This window comes from Polypterus senegalus, chromosome 12, assembly GCF_016835505.1.
Source record: "Polypterus senegalus isolate Bchr_013 chromosome 12, ASM1683550v1, whole genome shotgun sequence".
NCBI classification, from domain to species: Eukaryota; Metazoa; Chordata; class Cladistia; order Polypteriformes; family Polypteridae; genus Polypterus; species Polypterus senegalus.
In genome coordinates this window covers 76441725-76464744 of record NC_053165.1, presented here as the reverse complement: position 1 = coordinate 76464744, position 23020 = coordinate 76441725, and the positions used below count along the sequence as shown (strand labels likewise).

The 23020-nt window shown below is 46.9% G+C and overlaps 1 protein-coding gene across 3 annotated transcripts in view; it reads right to left on the bottom strand.

Annotated features, from left to right (window-relative positions):
• Window positions 1–23020, bottom strand: part of LOC120541073 (neuroplastin-like) — a 44962-nt gene that overhangs the window by 20131 nt on the left and 1811 nt on the right. For 2 of the 3 annotated variants that reach the window (XM_039772351.1, XM_039772350.1), the window contains exons 2-4: window positions 5520–5867; window positions 536–707; window positions 35–129 (exon numbers count right to left, since the gene is read on the bottom strand). In XM_039772351.1, coding sequence (XP_039628285.1) covers window positions 35–129; window positions 536–707; window positions 5520–5867 — 615 coding nt within the window. The remainder of the gene's footprint in view (window positions 1–34; window positions 130–535; window positions 708–5519; window positions 5868–23020) is intronic. The other variant, XM_039772352.1, reaches the window with a different exon arrangement.

The window sequence follows — 23020 nt, the reverse complement described above, 5'->3', positions numbered from 1 at the left end:
CATTAACACAGGAGTTCAACAAGGCATTCATTACCTTTCACGTCAATGGTGAGGTTTGCGGATGGCCGGCTGTGAAAGGTGAACACACACAGATACTGCCCTGATTCATCTGCTCTTGGTTTGGAAATCCTGTGTAAGAGAGAAAGGAAAAAAGACGCCTCGTCACTGGGGAACATAAATGGAGGCAGCAGTAATCGGCACTACACAAAGCTTCTGCCATTGTAGCCTCCAGGTCATCCGCCTGTGTGATGCCAACTTGTAACCCAGTCAGAGTCTCTTTTATTTGGCATTACCGGGCTCATTCCCAGTTCGTGACCGTCAGCATATAATTGGGTCTGCAATTTTAATAGGAGTTTGGAGCACATCGCAGTCGATCCACTTCCATATTGTTCCACACAGCAACCCTGCATGAATTCAGATTTGCCCTGCTGCCTTATGAATCCCCGACTTCACTCCACGCCTTTAGTTTCCAGTTCATTTAAGCAACAGGCCTGATGGCAACTACTGCACAACATGACAGGAGGATGATGCTCACTTGTACTCTGTGCTCTTATTGCTTTGGCGAGTACCCGAAATCTCTTCTCCATTCTTCATCCAGTAGCTCTGAGAAAAGGAGCTGTTGTCATCTGTCAGGTTGCACTGAAGCGTGACTGGACTGGTGTCGTTGGTCTGGAGGATCACCTCTCGGGTGCCATTGATCTGGGGTTCTGAAATACAGACAAGTCAAACTTAATGACGTCAAAGACAAGACAAATTCAGAGCGGGTCCTTGTAGCTCACTTCACGGGCAGACGCAGAAACACAAACACGTAGCACTACGACAAAGCAAGAGTCGCTGAACTTACCTGTTAGCGGCCTATGGATTTGAACCCATAGCATTGTGGGTGAAAGCAACTGGTGCAAACTCGGCGAGTAAAACACCAGTACACCAAGACCAGAGCTTTACAAAAGGCATTATCAATGGGGAGCAACCCCACTGGACGCATTTTAAGGCACTTGTAGAGCAAGCATGGACAATGCCTGTGTGTGGGCCACTAGTCCGCGTTTCCTCGTGTCACTTGCTTGGCCACCAAAGGGCACACAGACGTCACCGAGGCTGCACAACCTGCGACCTTGAAGACACTCTGCAAACAAGACAGACAAGCGGCTGACTTTGGCACTCAAGTGCTGAGAGCTGTAGGATGGCAGAAAGTTTGTTAAAAAATATTAAAAAGAAAGTTGGTATTAGAAGAGAGGAAGAAATGAGCACAGCCGGAATGACACCAATCCACAGCCATGCAAACTTCACTAGCGGCCACTGCTTGAACCGATGGAATGCTGGGTGTTTGGGAGGCACGAGGCTACGTGGCCACCAGCGCCCAAGTCACAAGAGACCTTTCTAGGAGGTGGTCCCATGACACACTGCTAAGGCTGAAAATCTCTCCAGCGGCTGAGACAGCTCCTAATGGAAAAAGCTCTGCAAACCTGATGTCAGCAGCTGACAGAGGCACACAAATATGCTGACGTCTTCTCCTTCTCAACAAGCCACGGGCATTGGCACAGATGGTCCTTCCCTTGACGCCCCTTCTTTGTGTTTGTTTTGGGACTATTGGGAAGGCCATGGTTACAGCTCACATCAGTCAACAACGATTCTAAAGAGGCAGGTAAAGCCTGCTGCCACAAAATGCCCTTGTGAATCACCTGGAAGAAAGGCACTGGAGAACAGCAGGAACCTGTAAGGAGGCCACAGGCAGACTCAATTAACATTCCCAGCAGCTTCCTCTGCAGTGCCGCGCGCCCAATCACCTGCGCCAGAGACGGCAGAGGCCCTGTGTGAAGGGAAAGCAGTTTAAAAGAGCTGCAAGTAAATGGAGGTTAGCAGGACCGGCAATGTGAGGCACCACTGGCCTTCCTGCCATTTCTGGACTTGTGTGGGCTTCAGAGGAGCCAGCTCTTCTCTCCGTACAAGTAACATTGCTGCCCACACGCTGTAGTCCACGTGACTTTATGGCTATCACATCAGATACTATATTCCCATATATTGCACAGGATGACTTTTATCACAGTGCCTGCATACACGAACACATATGTAGTACGACTGTCACAAGGCGTGTGTGTGTGAGAAACCTGGAAAAATATGATCAGCTAAAGGAAGCAGTTAACCTGCCGGGTCACAGCAGGCAAGACAAAATGGCTGGGCCAGCGGCTAGAGGCTGGAACTGTGTCTGTCCTCCCCAGAGACACGCATAGTGTGGCAGTTCTGAACCGACGGTGGGCACATGTGCATGACCACAGACCGCTGGCCTTCCTAGACCTGGCTCTTGTTTTGTACCCTGTGCTCCTCGGTCTGGCTTTAGCCCCCCATCTTCCTCCACTGGAAATGAGATTAAGTGGGCTTGAGAAAGTATGTCTTGTCAGGAGGATCTTTCAAGAAGCTGTGGGCACCCTGATTCCCCCTTTTGTCTGTAACCCTCAATCTGCTGTAGTCAAATGGCCGGAGTGCAGATGTGCAGCCACGTTTACATGGTACTCTTGGAGGACTTCCTTTCTGCTGACCTGCACTGCAGCCTTTGATTGGCAAATGCAAACCCCAGCTTCACGAAGCATACAGTGTGTGTGGCTAATAACGGCGGCTTTCATGGCTTACGTGAAATGAGCGATGAAATGCAGCCGTGAAGCACCAAACCATCAACCGATAGACCAGGCAACGATGAGCTGGACGGCCTTCCTAGTGAACACACAGCACACATGTATTCAGCTGCCTCCATGTATCAGAACACGGCAGGTATCACCAAAAAATGTCAAGATGCCCTTTGGGAAGAACCGAGAGTTGACATTGGACGCCTGGATGGACACCATTGTGTCGCATATGTAGAGGAACGTCTTGAAGGAAAGCAATCGGTACACGCAGTGAAGTGGAATCGAATTTGAATGGGATTTTAAATGGCTTCTGAGGCAGCATTCTGTGGACACGTTCAACAAATTCTAGAAATAAACTATTAAGAAAGAAACACGGCTACAGGAAGACAGTTTTACTCACCTGAAATCAGTGTCCTTAAACACTGGAGCTTTCTGTCCTGGCCTGCTAATAACTCCTGTCCCGGTCATTTAAGGATAAGGAACTTTCTACAAGTCTAACCGTGTTGGACCGTATAGGACCTGCTGCCACTGGGCAGCACGGCCAACTTTTCAAGGAAACAAAGGCTTGTCAACGTCACAAAACCCGTAAGGCCTTTGGAGGCTTGAAAAGCAGGCGTATGTGCCGAAATTGTGGCAAACTTTCAAACAGACAGCTACAGTTCACCAAGAAGCCTGGCACGGATTTGTGATGCACACACATACAAGCTGGGCTGCTGTTTCTAGTCCCTTTGGGGGTCCCACAGTGGTATGCTCATTTTGTGGCCCCCACCCTCCTCCTCTGTTCACGATGGGATACCATAAGCAGTTGCTTAGCTTGATTATGCCGACAAATGGCCGCCTCACACAAGCGACGACAGAGTCTCTGGATCAGACACATTAGGAGAGCCTAGTTCTGTTTTCACGTCCCTTCTGTTATCTGGTTGATGACCCCCAAATCTCTCAGGGAAAGACCAGTCCTGCGTATTTGCAAAAAGAAGGCAGCCCCCTCGCCTCGGATCTAAAAAGCAGGGAGCAGTCGTGAGCAAACGGGCTGATGGAGCTCTCTGCCCCAAGGACACATTTGGGAAAGTAACGGACTGGCTTCTGGGCAAGGAGCTGGAAGGAAAAGCAGCAGGTGACAGGATCACGGAAAGGGAAGCGTCAATGCGTTTGTGTTGCTGTAAATGAACCCTAATGCAGAGGCTCTGTAATTAGTGCTATCTGATTATCTGCACTAGTCCTACAAGCCTTTGATTATACGTGATACACAAATAGACTGGCACACAACAATGCATGTCAAAGACACACAAAGGAGACATGTATGATTTGCCGAGAAGAAAACATTTGGAATCTATTTGCTTTGTAAAACTACCACACATCCATTGAGAATATTTTTAGAATGTCCTTTAAAAAAGGAAAAGGCATAGATGGGTAGGCCACACGTCAACATAGCTTCACAATGGCTGCATAAATCAAGTCCACAACCTTGACCTCAGTCCGATACAAATATGGATAAGCTGGAATAGAAGTTTCATTAACAGTGATGAAGGGCTGCCATTTCCGCTAAAGTACGTAAATTAACACTAACAAGGAGAAACACATAAAAAGAAGGCAATGAAGGACAACCATCCAAAACAGGCATCGTGCAATGTCCCGCAAAATGACGAGACCTACTGAAGTAGCGCGTAGCGCACTGCTCGTCCACGCCAATGTCATCAATGTCATCAGTTCAACTCCCGTGCCTACCAGACCAGAATGTTCCTGCTTCTAGGCAAATAAAGTCCCCCCAGATAAAAGTGTTTGTTGGAAACGAAACGTCATGGGATAACTCATTGGACTGAACAGTCCGGAGATACAACACAAGGAGACTTCGGACTCCATTAGGAGTCTACAAAGCAGCAAACTCCTTTCAGGTGTCCTCGGCCAGGCGCTTGGACTTCCTGTTGGCTGGCACCTCGCTCCCAGGGCCCACAGACTCCGTATTTACTGTACTTTGGCTGTGATGTGCACATGAAAGGCGATGCTCTTTAAAGCACACAAATACGTTGATAAACAAACAAACAAACAAACAAATATGAGCTGTATGTTGTAAAAGGTGAACACTTTGTGCTTCCAAGTAGTGTGAAGATGACAGTGTCAATACGTTGTACGGGTCCGACACACACACACACGATTGACATGTTCCAGTAATAAAAGATGAATATCAAGAAGGCACTAAGGTAACCCACTTCAGTACCTGAAACAAAGTCTTGATTATCTACCACAGCGGCAGAAGACAAAACACAAAAGTCCTGTGGGTAAAGTTCTCATCGGACAGGAGACGAGGCAAACAGCAAGTGAGGTTAGTGACACCGAACACATCTTAACAAGGGGTCTTGGGCTCCTGCTCCTCTAGAATGCAGTGCTAACTCTTTAGGACGAGTCAAACTAAATGACCCACCACAGCATAAACAACTTTAGATAAAAAGAAAAAAAAAAAAAAAAAAAAAAAAAACAAAACAAACAAACAAAAAAGGAGTGAAGAAACGGTGGGGGGAAAAAGGTTAGAATGAAACGCACACAGCGGCACAAAAGCACAAACAATGACAACACAAGAAACGAGAAGCTACAGAACAGCCAAGACGGAGACTGGGGGCGGGAGAGTTAACTGGTAAAAGGGGCGGGGTAGGGGTGGGGCTGGGTTTGTGCTCATCAGAAACAGAGGGTACAACCGACTTGGCACTCGCTGCCAGTTCTCTACTCGCTCTATAAGCTGTAAACTCACTACAGTCACTTTCAAGTTGGGTTTTGTAGGGGATGGAAAGACTAGGAATGACACAAAAAGAACAAGGGTTGGTGCTTTGTTTCGGTTTGTCCAGGGGAAGGGTTGCTTTTCACCAGCTATCTACTACAGTACAGATACTGTAGGGGTTCAGGACTCACTCTGTAGTACTGTAATGGTGGCCTGTGCTCGGATCCAGGTGATGGCCGGGTTCTGGCGAAGGTCGTTGCGCCGGGGATCGTTGCTTGCCCTGCATTCGTATGTCCCCGAGTCCTCCAGGGTGAGCCGGGTAATTCGGAGCACACTCACTCCGTTGGCACCATACGCCGTGTTCATGGAGACCCGGCGCTTCCTGGCACCATCCCAAAGCTGTTTGAAAGAGTCGGCCCTGTTGACTTCGGCATACCACCACTGGATCTCCGGCGTGGGGTTCCCGACAACATCGCAGTACAGCTCAAAGGTGTCTCCCGTGAGCTTTGTCTCGGACATGGGCGACTTCACAAACCCAGCTGGAGAGGAAAAGTGTTTTGGAGGGGGACAGGCAGGGTTAGGGGTGGGGTGGGTTAGGGGGTGGAGGCAAGGGAGAGAATGCAGGGATAAATTGAAGAGAAAAGAATAGACTGCACCTCAGAAATAAGCAGAAAGAAAAAAAACTAGAGAAACAATAGAGTGATATGGAGTGAACACTCAGAGGAAAAAAAAGAGAGAGAGAGAGAGAGAGAGAGAGAGAGAGAGAGAGAGAGAGAGAGGCATCAAGTACACAGGCCAAGTTATGCAGTAAGCCCCGCACCCACCCTCACCCTCACCCTCACCCTCACCCACCCCTCCATCCACACGCACAGCGCATTTACCTGAATGGGCAGGAAGCTCAAAGCAAACCGACTCGGGGCCGCTGCATCCTCTTCAAACAGTCGGCAAAGCTATACTTGACCAGGCAAGGGGCTCAACTTGACAAAGGCACACGGCCCCCTAGGCCGGGACATAAAATGAAGGTCCACTTCAAACAAGCGACAAGTTCGGGAATCGTCTGCAAGGTACAAAGAAAGGGCCAGCAGGCGTAGGCTGATGGAATTGCGCCAAGCATAGTGAGGACATGAAGAAAGTGGCACAGTGCACTGGGGGCAGTAGCCAGGGGGTGGAGGAGCAACCCGAAAAAAAGGTGGTCTCAATTCAAGAGCGCCACTAAAAATCACATAACCTACCCAATGTGGTCCATCTTCAAACCAGACCTGGCAATTGTGCCAGTCATTGCCACTTCCAGCTGTTGCCATCGGGCAAGAGATACAGAGCAATGATAAGCAGGACAAACCGTCTTAAAAACTGTTTTTATCCAAAAGCAATCATGGCCCTGAACTCACATAAAACTGCTCCAGATCATTCTCTAAATGTGCAATACAGACCTGAAGCCAACCAGTGCAATTTGTAGATTTTGTAAAGTATTTTTTTACGATGCGGTTTGTTATTAGTTTCTCTCTTCTTGTCTTTTTAACTCTTATGCCTCACACTGAGTCGACTGCACCTTCAATTTCGTCATTCCTTTGTAAAAGTGACAATGACAATAAAGATCAATCTATCTATCTATCTATCTAAAGAGTGAGCCGAGAAGGAAACCGAAAAGGCAGAAAAGCTCAGAGAATGTCTCTGGTGCCACTGCATCGCCTCATAGCTGGCAGGGGGTCAACCGAGACGCTCTTTTCTGTGGCTACATGCCCGACACCAAGAGTCACTGGGGTTAAATAAAACGACCACCTTTAAGTTGCCTTCACCTGCTGCCAACTGACTGGACAAGTCGCTGTCTGCTCAACATGGATGGCATCACGTCAAAGACGACTCGGAGCCATGTTGTTTAAGACTGCCAGATCAGAAGGGGCTCCTTGTGTGCAGTTGCTCGAGCTAACGTTACAAATGTGCTTTTACCTTTTTTTCAAATCATTTTCCCTCTGAAAAAACAGTCAGGGTGCACAACTCAAAGTTTCAGCAAGAAAGTTATGCAATGACATGGCCTGCAGTTCGGTCAGCCTTGCATCTCTTCCCAGAATGCACTGCTAAGCAGTTTAAATGAAGCCAAATATGCACTCAAAATGGCTCAAGACATTTTAAAAACTCACACACACACAAATAAAACACTCTCTCTGTGGAGGAACAAGAACCCCAAAACAAAGGCTAGAGGATGAGGGTGTGTGCAGTTCTGATCTCGTATTATATTAAAGAAAGGTAGGACGACATAACAGCACTAGTGCAAGTCCAGTATGGTGGGTCAGACTCTCCACCTAGAAGACAGGGACACAGATTTCGATTTTGCAGAACCATTGGAAGGTCTTTCTTCAGAAAGAATCACAGACATGTGGGATGAGTGACCAAGAAGAGCAGCAAACAGTGGGGACCTTGGGACTTTTTAAAACTTTGAGGAAATAGTACTGTGAGCCATCTTAAGCCAAAGGGCCTCTGTCTGCGTTCAGTAGCTAAGGTGGGAAGATTTCAGATTTCAAAAACATCTGTTCTGCTATTGGGCTACACGGCCCTCATCTTGCTGCTATTTGTTTCTATACAGAGCACCGAGGCTACACAAGAACAACAAGCAGAGCACTTTGGTTTTCAAGGCCAGTCGAGGCTCCATATTAACAAAGTCATGGGTATAAAAAGTATGCTCTTACATTATGGACTCGTGAATACCAAAGTCTTGTTGGTGGCACTAAGTCTTGGGCACAAGTCACTGGTGAATAGGATGATTTAGTGCCACATTTTACCAAAGAGAGACCGGCACGTTTTAGACTCAAAGCAGAACAGAAATGGATCAGTGACCACAGAGTCTGACCAGGCATCAACGGTCCCATCAGGACAGCTTTAAACTCCTGAAGCCTCCCTAGGCTCAACACAAAGAGTGAAGGGCACACTTCGCTGCTCCCCCTTTGATGGTCAGTTTGTGTGTATGGAGAACCCAACCTTCAGACGCCACAGCCACCATCAGCTGTGAGAAGGCGAGTAGCCCACCCATCACCAAATGGCTTCCCCATCTCACTGAACGAATGGTGCTGAACGACCCCCACAGATCGCAACAAAGGAGTGGCTATTACTGGAAAAGCCCGCTTCTCACCCTGTCCATTTGACACACAGGAGAGGCACATGAAACGCAGGAAATTCCCTTTTGGAAATGCTGTTGTCACAAGAACATAAGAAATTTAACAAACAAGAGGAGACCATTCAGGGCTCGTTTCTTTAGATAATAACTAACATGTCCCAATTATCACTTCCAGATTCTTCTTAAAGGTTCTCAACGTTTCTTCTTCAACTCCATCTCTCAGGAGTTTGTTGCAGATTCCCACAATGTTCTGCATACAGAAGGGCCTCCTGCCCTTCCCCTTCATTTCTACTGATGTGCTTCATTATTTAGTGGAAACAAGTCGAGTGGATGGTGGGCTGGCGCCCTGCCCTGGGTTTGTTTCCTGCCTTGCACCCTGTGTTGGCCTGGATTGGCTCCAGCAGACCCCCCATGACCCTGTGGCTAGGATATAGCAGGTTGGATAACGGATGGCTGGAAGTCTGCTGGATCTGCCTTATCAATGCCTTTGGGGACTTTGCAGACTTGGATGAGGTCCCCACACAGTCTCCTCTTCTCCGAGTCTGTCACAGTAGGACATGTCGTTAAGTCCCATGATGCACCTGGTTGTCTTTTTTTTTTTTTTTTTAATTTATAGATGATGACCAGAATGGCAGACAGTACTCCAGATGTGGTGTCACTTGGTCATTATATAGTCTAGGTATAATGTCTCTTGATTTATATTCAACAGTTTTTTATGATATAACCTTACATTCCATTTGCCTTTTTAATGGCTTTGCATAGAGTATTGAGTCGTTGGGTCAACATAAACCACTAAATCCTTTTCTGAGGCGCCTTGCTGAAGCTCAGCGACTTCAATCCTGTATTTTTAACGGATGTTCCTTTAAAAGCTGCACACTTTTCTACATTGAACTGCATCTCCCAGGAGACAAACTTGGAAATGTTGTCCTCTTGATGAAATACACAGCTATGGTTTTATGTTAGTGCCACGAACACATATATATTACACACACACATACACACACACACTAAAGTCACAAACGTCAGCATTCTAAAGGGTGAAATGAGAAGGGCGGCTAATGAACTGCTGTTAATATTTTATGAGTAACGCTATCTGCACCGCACAAAGTTCAGAAACACTAAAGACGACAAACAGCAAAACTTGATGAGAAATTGTAAAATGGAAAGTCGGGAGAATTGATGAGACGAGTGGCACCAGCGTGCGGTTATTGCGATCATCTACCAAATCCACATAACACCACCAAAACAGTGGCAATCGCAGACTTTCATTTTGCTTCTTTTCTGATCCCACTGTTGGTGCTTTTGCTTTAAATTGGCAAAACCGCGGCCTATTTTAAATGCTGCATCATTACAAAGTATGCATAATCAGCCTCTTCTTGACGTTTCTGTACGCGTGTGAAATGCTTGCAGTGCTACAAACCGACTCCAAGTGTGTCATCAATAATAAAATCACTAGAAAATATCCACAAGTAGGCATTTCTAGAGACGCTGACTCTCTAAAACAAGACCAAGCCATTTAAAGCTCTGCAGCCCCCCGGTGCACCCCCAACAACTTAACAGGCCACCCGAAAACTTCACAGCCCTGCTTTCTACACTATGGTATGGGCAAAATCTGCCCCTTCATTATTTAAACCCTAAAAAGGCTTATTTCATAGATTCTGTTTTACTTATTTCACATTTGAAAACAGTAGTATGGCCATGCAGTCCTCCTGCGTGCGGAAGGGACTCCTTCGAGCAAAGCACCAAATCCAGCAAAAAGGCCACGAACTGGTGAAGGCAACAGACTGCAAAGACAATCAGAAAGTGTTAACAGGCATTTGGAGAAAGTGAACGTTAACATTACATTCACAGTAGAATTTCAGAAAGAGAAAACGTTTGCCTTACCCCTACATGCTCATGAAAACTAAACGCCCCAGTCGCTTTGCTGCAGTGCTGATGTTACAGTAAAGGAGCTTCAGTTGGCTTGCACATGGCAGGGTAGACGTTCACTTGTGGTCACGTGGTAATGTCGTAACAAAGAAATGCAAAGAATATTACAAGCTTAAAAGTGAAATGCCATCTGAAAGGAACCTTGTGTGCGCCCGCGTGTCTGTGCCCGCGTGTCTCTGCGTGTCTGTTACAGAATGTTCTCTCCCTTTGCATTGGATGTTTTGCTAACCCAGCAGCAGTAAAATGTTGGCAGGTACACCGAGCAGAGGCATCGCGCTCTAAACTTCGGACCAAACAGACATAAAGCAGCTCAAGAGTCAGAGATGGCCCACCTGCAAATATGAAGTAGCTCCAAGTTGGCATTGTAACGTGAATGTTGGCTCATAGAGTACATGTGTGGACAACCAGCATTGTGCATGGACAGCACACCGACACAGGCTTTTGATAAATCTATACTAATAAAAGACAAAGCCCGCACTCACTCACTCACTCATCCATCATTAATTCTCCAACCTTCCATGTAGGCAGAAGGCTGAAATTTGGCAGGCTCCTTCCTTACAGCTCACCTACAAAAGTTAAGCAGGTTTCATTTCGAAATTCTACACGTAACGGTTGACAACATCTGCCATGTTGAACTTTCTTATTTATGGCCCCATCTTCACGAAATTTGGTAGGCGGCTTCCCTGCGCTAACCAAAACCGATGTACGTACTTATTTTGGTGGTATGATGCCACTGTCGGCCGCCATATTGAACTTTTCAACGGTCTTTGTTACTTATGGGCCCATCTTCAAGAAATTTGGTACGCGGGTTCCCAACGCTAACTGAATCCTACTTACGTACATATATACGTCCATAGCCTGCAGCTCGGTCACCGTGTGAGGCGGCTTTGGGTCCCCCATCTTAACACCTTCCACGTTGTTGGCTGCCTGCCTATATAAGACTGTCCGTCGCTCCAGTCTCTACATTCCCTTCCTTCCTTCGCCACGGGATTCACGTCTCTCTGCTGATAACTACAGCCTTTTTATTTAATCCACGGCTTCTCCGCTGTTTTATTGTTCTTTTATTACGATTATAGTTATTGTGTAGGTATTTTAGACTTACTTTACATTATTTCCTTTATCATTCCAACTGTACCCCCATTAACATGTCTATCGAGGTGATCACCATTGATCAAAGAACTGTCACTTACCGAGTGGTTTCCATGCCCGGAGATGGCACCTACCTTTTCCATTCTCTTTGTTACATATTGCACGGCCATATCAGGCTCACTCTTGATATCCATTGTGTCTTATGTATTGAATGACTGGACAGGTTCAAGGTGTGGACTGATGACGTACAGGAGATAATTAGACTACACAGGAGCACTAGAAGTGTGAAATGCTTAAGCCCTTCACCTATGGTTCTGCATGTGAGTTGATGGCTGACACTGAATTGTTCGGTTGTCGCTTTCAAGTGTACTGAAATGGCCAAATATTTTACACCTTTGGACAACCGCCAATGCCTCTTAAACATCTTAGATTGACAGGTGATGATTTCAGTGGTGGACACTTTGATGTTTATGAATGTTTAAACTCTCAAAAGCTGGATGTGAAGTTATCGATGAAACCGGTTGTATACTTACAACGCTTGACAGATGCTGAATGTCTCTTCAACACAAGTCCTGCAAATACTGTCGTCATTGAAACAAACCAAGAAACTCAAACCGATTATGACAGCAGCAATCCAAGCTGTGAGATTTGACACAAGATTACTGTTCACATGGCCGACTGTACGTTACATGCTCAAGAGTAAGCTCAGCGCACAGCTTGGTCAGATTACAACCGGAGGGCCGAACTCACAATGTGGTATACAAAGAGATCCTTAACAAATAATTATTGGAATATTTTCCCTCAGTTTAAAAAGGTTTAATTTTCTTCTTAATAAACATTTTAAGGCAGTACTTCGCCGCTGCGAAGCGCGGGTATTTTGCTAGTTCGATTATAAAACAGACAGGACAGGACAGGACAGGACAGGACAGGCTACCTCTGCCATCAGTGAGTAAGAGATGCTCCTCTCGGAGGCCACATTACTCTTTTCTAAAGCCTTTTCATTCTACATATATCAGAAGAACGCGCCAATGCATTCTTACAGAAGTGTTGATGGGCTAAAATCATGTAAAGCCATAAGCACTAATCCATAAAAAGAGAGAAATAACAAAAACCACTTGTGTTAACATTTATTAAGAATCCTCTTATCAAGAAGATAGACAGTTAGTGCATTCAGGTCACATGAATGTCACAATGTCCTGCAGACCGTCATCCTCCCACCAACAGCACGGGCACACGCCATAGCTCTATGCAGAATCCCACCCAGTTTCAAGTGAATAAGTGGGATATGTGCAGACATGTCAAGAGAAATGTGCGGACCTCTGCGATTACGTCACCCATCGATGCAGAACCCTCTCTCTCAAATGTCGTTAAAGCCGAGGCCCTACTACCTAAAGTTCTCAGACTTTGGTACGTTGGCCAGGACATTCATGGCATCAAATTTAAACTTTCTTGTGCACACTTCACTAAGCACAGGCTGAGCCGGTGCACAAAACTAAAACTGCACTGCTTTACATTGAAGGCGATAAACCAAATAGCACTTACAGTACATGCATGAACACCCAAGGGACATTAAAGGCACATTAAAGGCACACAAACAGCCTCGGAGGTTCTACAAAGTCCATCATAATGGAGATGCGGCCACTTGACAGAGAAGGAGAGGATATGAAAACCTTCACAAAGTAAACCTCTGGGAGGTGTGCCACAGCAGGCCAGTAGTAACACACGTGAAGACAATGAAGTGACAAACATCCTAACTGGTGGGGGAGTCAGCAGCCCTTACTTGCAGAATAATGGAATTTCCTGATAGCTGAAAATACAGAAGAGTTGCTACGCTTGATGGAGGCATCTGCACTCACAATCTCGAAAGAACATCTGCCTATGCAAGATTGTTAGAAGTTAAAAATGACGGAGATGACACTTCCATTTCATCAGCGCGAGTGTCAAATGGCTTAGAGAGCAGGTAGGAAAGCCAACTGGCACATCTGAGATGACGCCATATTATCCAATATGAAATGCGAGAGAAGGCAGCCGCAGGACACTTTGCCACCTGCGTACTCGTGAATGTCAAACAGTCAAGTGAAACAGAAACAAAGCAGGAAAGAGACGGTGGTCATCGCTGAAGACAGACAAGTGACATGTCATCCGCCATCAACCCAACAGCATAACATCTTAAACGACGGGACACACAAGACCCTCCGCAGCTACTGAGCAGTGCCCGACATGGCCTGATATGTACCCGGCTTGACCGACTGCCGACATGTCCTGCTAATGCTAAAGTTGTGAGCTTCAGCCGCACACGACAGAAGGGAAAAGGAGCTCAGCCGAGAGCACCACCAAGCCGCGGCTCCAATTACTCCTCTGGGCTTTGACAACACGGCTCTCGCGTCACTCGGCTGCACGGTGCAAGCAAAGGCCCACCGAGAGCTTCGAGTCCTTTATTCTCGTGAACAGCTGAAACAAGCCACCACCATTGGCAGCTCTCAGGTTTGACTTGAATAATAGTGATGAACGTTTACAGATTTTTAAATAAAGTCGCAAATTCTGGAACAAATCTACACTTCCCGATGCTGCAAAAAAAGCAACCGACATTTCCCAGGATTCATCACATCCCGGTCATTGTCTCTTCCAGCTCTTCCTTACAGAGCAATGAGAAGCAGGACAGACCGCCTTAAAAACAGCTTTTATCCAAAAGCAATCATGGCCTGAACTCAAATCAAACGGCTCCATGTCATTCTCTCCCAATGTGCAACACAGTCCTGAAGTCAACCAGTGCAATTTGTACAGTTTGTAAAGTACTTTTATTACTGTGCGCTGTGTTACTATTTTCTCTCTTCTTGTCTTTTTAACTCTTATGCCTCACACTGAGTCGACTGTACCTTCAATTTCGTTGTTCCTTTGTAAAAGTGACAATGACAATAAAGATCAATCTACGAAAACTCCTCCAACACTCAAAGCCAAGAAAGCCACATATGGTGAAGTTTAACATTGCATGAAAATAGAAATCAGCAGCAGTCTGAATGGAGCTCTCTGAACGCCGAAACATCACCAAATGCCTCTGCAAATGGCATAAATGAGAAAAGAGCTCTGGAGTGACGCCTAGAAGAAGATCAGGAGTCCTGGGAAAAACAAACCAGCACAGCAAATATTACAGATCTATCTATCTTCAGGCTATCAGCTGCCATCTGAACTGTCCTTGCTGTAAAAAGTCCGTAATTCTTTAAGCTTCTTTGCCTTTCTTGGAGTCAGTAGGTCAATCCAGACAAGCAGGAGGCACAGCGGGTCATCTTTGAGGAAGATTATCAGAAAAAGGTGCCCTTTGTGACACAGCAGAAGCCCATTTACTACCAGAGGTGTGTGCCATCCCTAAATCTTCACCACTTTATGTTCATGGTTAGTTCTCACTTTCTAATACTCTGCTTGCAAAAGACTTTACTTTAGGACAAAAAAAAAAAAAATTGCTCTCCTACTCATTCAAAAGCATTTCTCGTACAGCAAATTTACTGTTAAAATGTATTCGGCAACAGCTTAGCGATAACTAAATTCCAGCTGAGTTTCTCCCTAAGAATCCCTGCCCAGCAAAAGGGGAGTCAGGTTCACGTACGGCTTCTCTCGGCGGACAGCAGTCTCTTCAAACGTTGGCACTTTGACGTCTCCACGGCTGTCCTGGGAAGTGCGGGGTCACGAGAGCTGGCCGAAGAAAGTACGGCAGCTGAAACCCGCTGGTATGGCCTCCTTCGGCCATTTGCAATGGTGTTGAATGAAATGTGAAACCAAACTACTAAACACAGGTGAGCAATGTCAGTAGCAACACTTTGACATCTGGGCATATGCATCTCGGAGCCCAACCTGGCAGCATTAGGTACAAGAAGTCGGCTCGGGTACTCGCCACCCAAGCAGTCCTGCACTTGTTTGGGAGGAAAGCAACAAACCGCAGGGAGATGGCAGGCATGCCATCGATGGCTAACCTCGAGCGAATGTCTTCAACTGCAATCTAAAAGCTCGAGTCATCCTCACAAACGCGCACCGACACGATTAAGAGGAGACCCAGAAAAGAGTTAATAAGTGACCCTCCGAGTTCATAAAGCACTAAAATCTACTCAGAACGTAATAAAGACTGTAATTTGCTGGATAGAAGAACACACGCCTTTCTTGCTTAGCCTTGTTTTTTAACACCATCAGCAATTCTAAGACGTCCAAGACTGTATCAGTGGTCACATATGGTGGATACTTCCTGAAATCATAAAAGTTTTAAATCAGTAGGATTTCTGTGCTCAAGATGTTCTGCACTGCAACAGAACAAAAGTGACGAATTTTAAACCCGCTGGCTTAAATGAAGTAGCCAGGGAACGTTTTCACACAAGGGTTTCAACGTTCAGCCTGTGCCCATGGCAGGCTGCTGCCACTTCATTATGTGGGGAGATGTACATCGCCATCGCTGACCTGAACAAATGAAAAGTCACGACCGGCATGGCGTTAGAACCCAAAGGGCTTGTGGTGTTATGGGTCCACAGCTCGTGGAGAAAAGGCCATCGATTTTAAATAATCATCGCACCGAGGCGGCTTCGTGAGGGGCGTTGTTAGCGAGCAGCGGGGCAGTCGTCGATGTGGCGTTTCTCACCGTGTGCACAGGTGAGGAACTGCCCACATTCGTGATTGCTCCGTGGCTAATGCTGCAGCTGTGATGGCCCCTCACGTTTTAAAAGAAGCGAGTCGGTTTTAGGGGAAAAGAAATGTTCGGGAATAGAGAAAGAAACGATCGGAGAAAGGAAAGGAGAGGACGGAGGTTACCGGGAGCAGGAGCGGAAGCAGGTCGGTGAGAGGGAGAGAGCCGCGAAGAGCGGCGGACGTGCGGCGAATGGCGCTCGTGGACAGCTGCATGGAAGCTGGGTGTTAGGCCGACACCCACGTGTTTGTGTAGATGTCGCTCCGCTGAGCGAGCAGGTAGCGGGAGTGACCAAGGTGAAAGCGACGAGCCGCAGAAGGCCGCAGAAAGGCAGCGGAAGTCGGGAGGCTTGGAGTGGCAGTCCTTGGTGTGGCGTCCTGGAGACCAAGGAGTCCAAGTCTCGAGGCTGGGATGAGAGCCAAACCGAAGCCAGGGATCGGGAGGTCTCCAGTCTTGCGTGTGTTTGAGGAGGGCAGCTGTAGAGAGCGTCTTGCCTGCTGCTTGGCCCATACGGGATAAGCAGGTGAGACGCTAACAGAAGAGCACCGGATTTGTTTGTTGGGTTTTAAGACTGCTTCCTAAAAGATTTTAACCTCTCGTTTTTAAGGATTGTTTTTTCTATTTATTGGTTTTACTCCCACGTTCTTTTATGGATTATTTATTTAATGAATTTGAAGAACTGCACTATTTATGAACACTGTTTTTGTTGACTGTTTTAATAAAAGCACTTTTGTACTTTCAACCATCCCTTGCTCAGATGCTCAATTTGCCTCCATTGACTGGCTCACTCGGCAACATTATCGACGGTGTTGGGTTCAAGGGTTCCCAAATAGCCATGGGAGCGTGGAGCCAGAACCCACATCGTCACAGGGCTACGTGGAGCCAGACGTGCCGCCACACGTGGAGAGCACGCCAACAGTCTGTGAAGGGTGAGCTTCAATTCAAGACAACGTCCAGAGCACCAAGAGTGAGGGCCGTGACCTTGACCAAACATGTCAAGGAACACAAAGGGCACAACAGAAACCAGCGCCATGGCTTACAGTTCAAAATGATGTGCTAACGTAAAGTCCTCTTAATCACCACTGGAATCTGACCAGCTGTCGAAAAGAGAGGAAAACGGAAAACTCACGTAAACAGACAAGCCTCTGCGGGACACCTCTCAAGCAAAAAGCAGGACCCAGGCCAACTGCCCCCCCCGCCACTCTTTTATACAAACACGTCGACTTCAACGGCCCCGAACAGCAGGATGCCGAGATTAGAAAAGCGTTGACCTAATTGTGTCCTGTGACCAGTGCACAAAACCTAAACCACGGCCATCGTACATTTACCGTTAGATTAGGCGCATTTAAAAGCAAGCTGAATCTCTGCTGACGTAACTGCTGTTCTGGCATGGGACTTGGGTGACTTGGGCTCAGTAGGCCACATCAGCACGAACACAAGGAGGTCAGGATCCACATCTACAAGAGCATCAGGTAACCTCCCAAGCACAAGTGTGTCGCCGCCATGTCGGAGGGTCTGGACAGGGCAGAAAGGCCCACTAATGCATATGTTCCACGTTGGCAGCTCAACTCCCATCAGCAGACAAGGATTTTTAGGGGAAAATTAAGAGAACTGACAGAAGTGCAGTCAAGGTACCGGAACGCATTCGTATTGTTTTGCAGGTCCTAAGAGTCTGCCAGCAGTGTGTATTTCTCGTCACATGTTTATGGCACCTCTGCCTCATAAGAATAACGCAGGGATAAATAAAGCAGAACCTCCATATTATAAAGAATATCTCCCAAACAGATCTAAAAGAAAGGAGCTCAGCGGCACAGGATCCACAGCAGCTTGATTTCTATAATCCAATCAAACCAAAGGTTAAAATTTTGCTTCGGCGGTTTCTTCTGCAAAAGCTGGAAATGACGTCTACAAGAAAATTGCTTCAACCGATCCGAATTGTAAAATCAGACAGGAAATGAGCTTCCCTGGTATGAGGCCATTATGGTGCAAGTCCTGGCTGGAGAGAGGAAGGTTGGCACATGTGGAGTAAAACCACCAGTTTACTGGAACCTTTGTCCATTTTGGGAGACCCGCTACTTTTATTTGCGAGCTGCCAGGACCCCCCACTTGTTTACACAGCATCAGATATAAAGCCTCAGTCACACTCGCTCGCTCACTCACACACCCACCAGGCCCGGTGACCCAACAGGCACGTCTGAGGTGCCAGGGTAAGCAGGGAGTGCCACGGGAGAATGCAATAGCATCCAAGTGCAGAGCCAGAGCAGCATACGTCACCGCTGGCCTATGCCAGCAGTTATAGGATGAAAGTTAAGGTTAGGGTTTCGTGTGGTTAGCGTGTCAATTCATTTGATTCGTGACGCCCCATAAACATTTCTTACCAAATTGCTGGTCTAGACCTGTGGTGAAGTATGGCGCTGTGGTTCAGCAGGTCGAGACATCGTAGACAATATGTCAGTCCGTCCACACGCACATGCAGAGCAGAACTCAAACACTGGAGCGGGAACACTAAGCACTGCAGGTATGAGGACGGGTTTGTATTGTAAAGAACACGCGTATGTATCTGGACAAGGGTTAACAATTCTGGAGACCATCACGAGTTAGATTTCACACACACGGCTATGCAGTGAAGTTCAGCTCAGGCTGTGCAACTAAAAAGTCAACATCAAAAATACATTTTAAAAGGCACAGATTAAAACACTCGCGTAACTGTAAGACACAAATATTAGATGCAGAATGATTAAAAAGTAGTTAAATATGAATAATTGACTGACTATTTTTACAGTTTGGACAAGACATCTGTTTGGCGATTTTAATTGCCCGGGAACTGAAGCTCTTTCTCCTCATTTTTCTTAACTACTTAAGCTGGCTGTAGAAAGCGTCAGAGGAGTCCTTCACGGCCCTGGCTGCCTTGGCGATGCCCCTTTTCCAATACAGATGGCCCTGTACGGATGTTAGTGACATCTCCATGAGGTTTTCAGCCGAGCACACGACTCTTTGCAGCGCCGTCTGGTCCTTTTTGAGCCACTTCCATACCAGGCAGCGATGCATTCTGCCAGCCTGCTGTCAACAGTCCTGAGGTACAAGATGTGGCCTTCATCAGTTTTAATGTTCATCAGAACATGTGGAGGATAAACGTTTCTGAAGATCATCACGAGTTCAACATTATTCATCAAGTATGGCACTCCACGTCCCCGTCACACCTCTTCTTTGTTGCTTAAAGAGCCTTGGTGCCTCTTGGACCCCAGTGTGCTGCCAGAAGTGAGATGAAGAGCACATCACACTTCACAAGGGGCAAATTCTGGCGGCTGTGTGCACACAAAAGGAGAAGCAGTAGACACTCACAGGGGCTCGAAGACTTCAGTACAAAATAAAATGCAAGCAAGCAACGTTACCTTTGAGTGGCCAAAGGTTGAAAGACTGGCACCATTGTTTTTGTGATGTGTGTTCAGAGTGTTGTGCAGGAGAATTGAAATGGAAGGGAAGAGGCGAGACCTGAAACGAGATCCGACGGAGCTTCACAAACAGGGCAGCGTCACTGGGAGGTCAGTCGTCTGGCAGGCTGCTAACATGAAAGTAATGACAACTGAGGGGAGCTGGGAACGTCAGCCGGTGAGGAGACAGTCGTCAGACATCTTTGTAAGTCGTGGTTCCTTTTCTCCACAAGTGTCCCCACGTTGTGCGCTACGTCAGGACAGAGAGGCAGGCAGGCCTACTGCTACAAGCGTGCTGTCCTCAGTCACACTGCCGACATTTTCATTGAGGTTTTCTGGGCATTTGACCACAAATGCTTTGCTTCGTACGTTACTAAAAATAATTGACTTTGCCCGGAATCACAAACCATACATTTGCCAGACGTCGGCTTTACAAACAGGCGATTCCTGCCACGAGTGTTGGCAATTTTCAGGGTGCAGGATGGCGTGGTCTCACGCTGCACACCAAGGCTAGCGATGTGCATGAATTGCTGTGACACGGCCACTAATGTCCCATATGCCACACACATGCAAAGAACGTGATCGCGACTTTCAAATGGAACGATGGACCCACACGGCAAGCAATGTACGGTAAAGTCAATGTGGCACCTGCAGTTTATGCTTACGAGGGTCTCTGTCATTAATAAGGCTCACAAAGAAAGTGCAAGCAGACTGAAGACGAGTGCTTATGGTAAGCTGAACTATGTCCAAGACATGTGTTTGGGCGAAATAAAACACCATCACTTCAACAAGGTCTCTCCTTTAAGCTGTAATATCAAATAATCGACGTCAAAAAAGAAAAGAGAAATGACAACAACCCCCAAAAGCTGTTTAGGATTAGAAAGAAAAAGTAAGACTCCTCCATCGGCCGGCCGCACTATCCCCACGGGTGACGTCAAGGATTCTGTGCCAGTGAACACGGGGTCTTCTGCTGCTGCTCGCCTTAGACGCTATAAAGCAAGCCATACAAACATGGACTCCAGGGGAGACGGACTTACGGATTCAACGATCTCGAATGGGCCAATGACGTTTGCTTTCTCTCACAAAACTTTCAGGATGCCCGATAAAAGCGGAATATTTCATATGGCTATGCCAAGCATGCCAGACTGTGCAAAATCAAAGAAGTACAAACAACTAATGACCAACTCCAGCAGCAATCGGCCAGCCCGACAGACAGACATGCGTGGACAGCACAAGTCCACACTTACAGAAAATGGAGGAGCCTTTGACTTGCACATTGGCGCACTGACTACACGTAAGGCACGCCAAGTCTTGAGCTCCCTGAAATTTCGAGCTTCTGAAGTAACAGCAACGTACAAATCGGCTTTCTTATACACTTGTTGGACTTGGCACGTCACACACGTGGTCAGAAAGCACAGATGTTGGTTAGCAGAGGTTTATGACAAGTCGCTGGTCATTATGTCCAAGAGAGGGTCTCTGGCAACTGACAAAGCAAACGCAAGTCACACTCCTCTGATGTGAGCCCGACGTCAAGACGCAGCAAGCGCTGGGCTGGAACCCTCAAGGAGAAAGAATCATGGAGGTGCCGAGCAGGGACAGCAGGGACCAACGAGGGAGAAGCTTACAGACAATCGGCAGCCCGACATGCACATTCAGGGAGCGAGTGCCCCTGCCAAGCGCCACTGCACCAAAGTAAAGACGTATGGCACTCGACCCGCACGGTCTGTAGGAGGCCAGCTTTTCACTTGATTCAAAATGAAACTTGAAGAACTCTTGATGAAGACAATGATGAACGGTTGCTTTAGAACGCAGAGACCATGACAATTAGCAGCTGGCACACACAACCGCTTACAAACTGCGGACATATTTATCTTACGGTTTCTTCCTGAATGCATCCTCGGTCGCCTCAAGTTTAGGGGTTAGGGTGAACTTCACAATTCACCGCTGCGCTGTCGAGGTGCCCCATTCATTACCACTGGAGAACAAAGCCATCGCATTAGGGTTAGGCTGGCACCGGGACAAGCTACTGGCTACCTGTTATCCCGAACATGACAACGGGACACGTACCGGCCTCTTGACAGTCCACAAGCACCTAATGGCTAATGACAAACACGACTGTCACTTGTTCAAGTCACCCTAACGCCACTGCTGCACATTACGCATTTACCTGCCAGCACACAAAGTCAAAAGCGACGAATAATTGGCAGCAGTTCATCAGTTGTTACAGCAGCGCAGGCACATTTGCTTTAATCAATTGTTTAAATCCTGCTGCACGGGACAAAGTAATGACGAGAAAAACATTTGATCGACAGGCATGGCCACCACCTGGCAATTTCATTTTATGTCTTACTCTTCGCCTAATTCTGTGAATCAGCAGTTTCAAATAAAACAGAAAGAACAAAATGCAAAATAATAGATACTGAAGCATAACGGACTTTATTTAATACATAACCATTCATAAAATAGCATGTCAAACACCAGTAAGGCCCCAAAGAACCTAAATCCCATTAATCACAGGGTGAGGAGGGCACAATTTGACAACCTGCAGAAATCCGTGAAATTCTGTATCGTATACCCAAATATTAAGAACGGGTCACCCATCCATCCATCCATCCAACCCGTTATTTCCTAACTACAGGGTCACGGGGGGCTGCTGGAGCCAACTCAGGGCACAAGGCAGGAAACACACCCCGGGCAGGGCGCCAGCCCACCGCAGAAGAACGGGTCATACAAAAGCCAAAGGAAGGGTTATGTTAAATCGGGATCTTGTCACAAACGCCATAATGACACCAGCACAGTCACCACTGAGAATTGGCAGCATTTGTGAGTTTTGTACTGTCGATGACCACATGAGCTTTACTGATGGACCCCCAAAGTGCAGACAAGCAGAAAACTTCTCAATTCATATGGCACAACACCACCAATGGTTCTGGAAATAAAGCAGATGTGACAGAAAGTACTGTATACGATACTGAAAGGGCACTCGGTGTCGTTAAGAGCATCGAGCCGTTCAAATGCAGCTGCCCGGGGGTCTGGGCTTGGCTGCTAAGAACATCATTCAAAGTTTCGCAAACTGCCTGCAGCTCCTGACAGGTTGGATGTCACCATTTGCCCATACAGCACGTGTGCCCAAGTGGCACCACCTTGCCAGTCCTTCATACAGATCTGTTCTGGTCCACAATGTCGGGGTCATTTCAGGCTCAAGTCCTGGAGCCCCCTAAAGGCTGCAGGATTTTCTTCCAATCGGCTTCAGTTTTTTAAACTTTCCATTGATTTACTTAACCTTTTCGTCTTTGTGCAGGACTCGGAGATTAACATTTACAATACATTTTCAAAACTAGTTTTTGCCATAGATTTTTATTGTCATTTTCTTCTAAATTCTGTTTCTCTGTGGCATTTGCTTTCTTAATTGTATAGAAATACTGACAGTTAATGAATGCCAAGCAGTGCAGACACAGGGGACAAATGGCA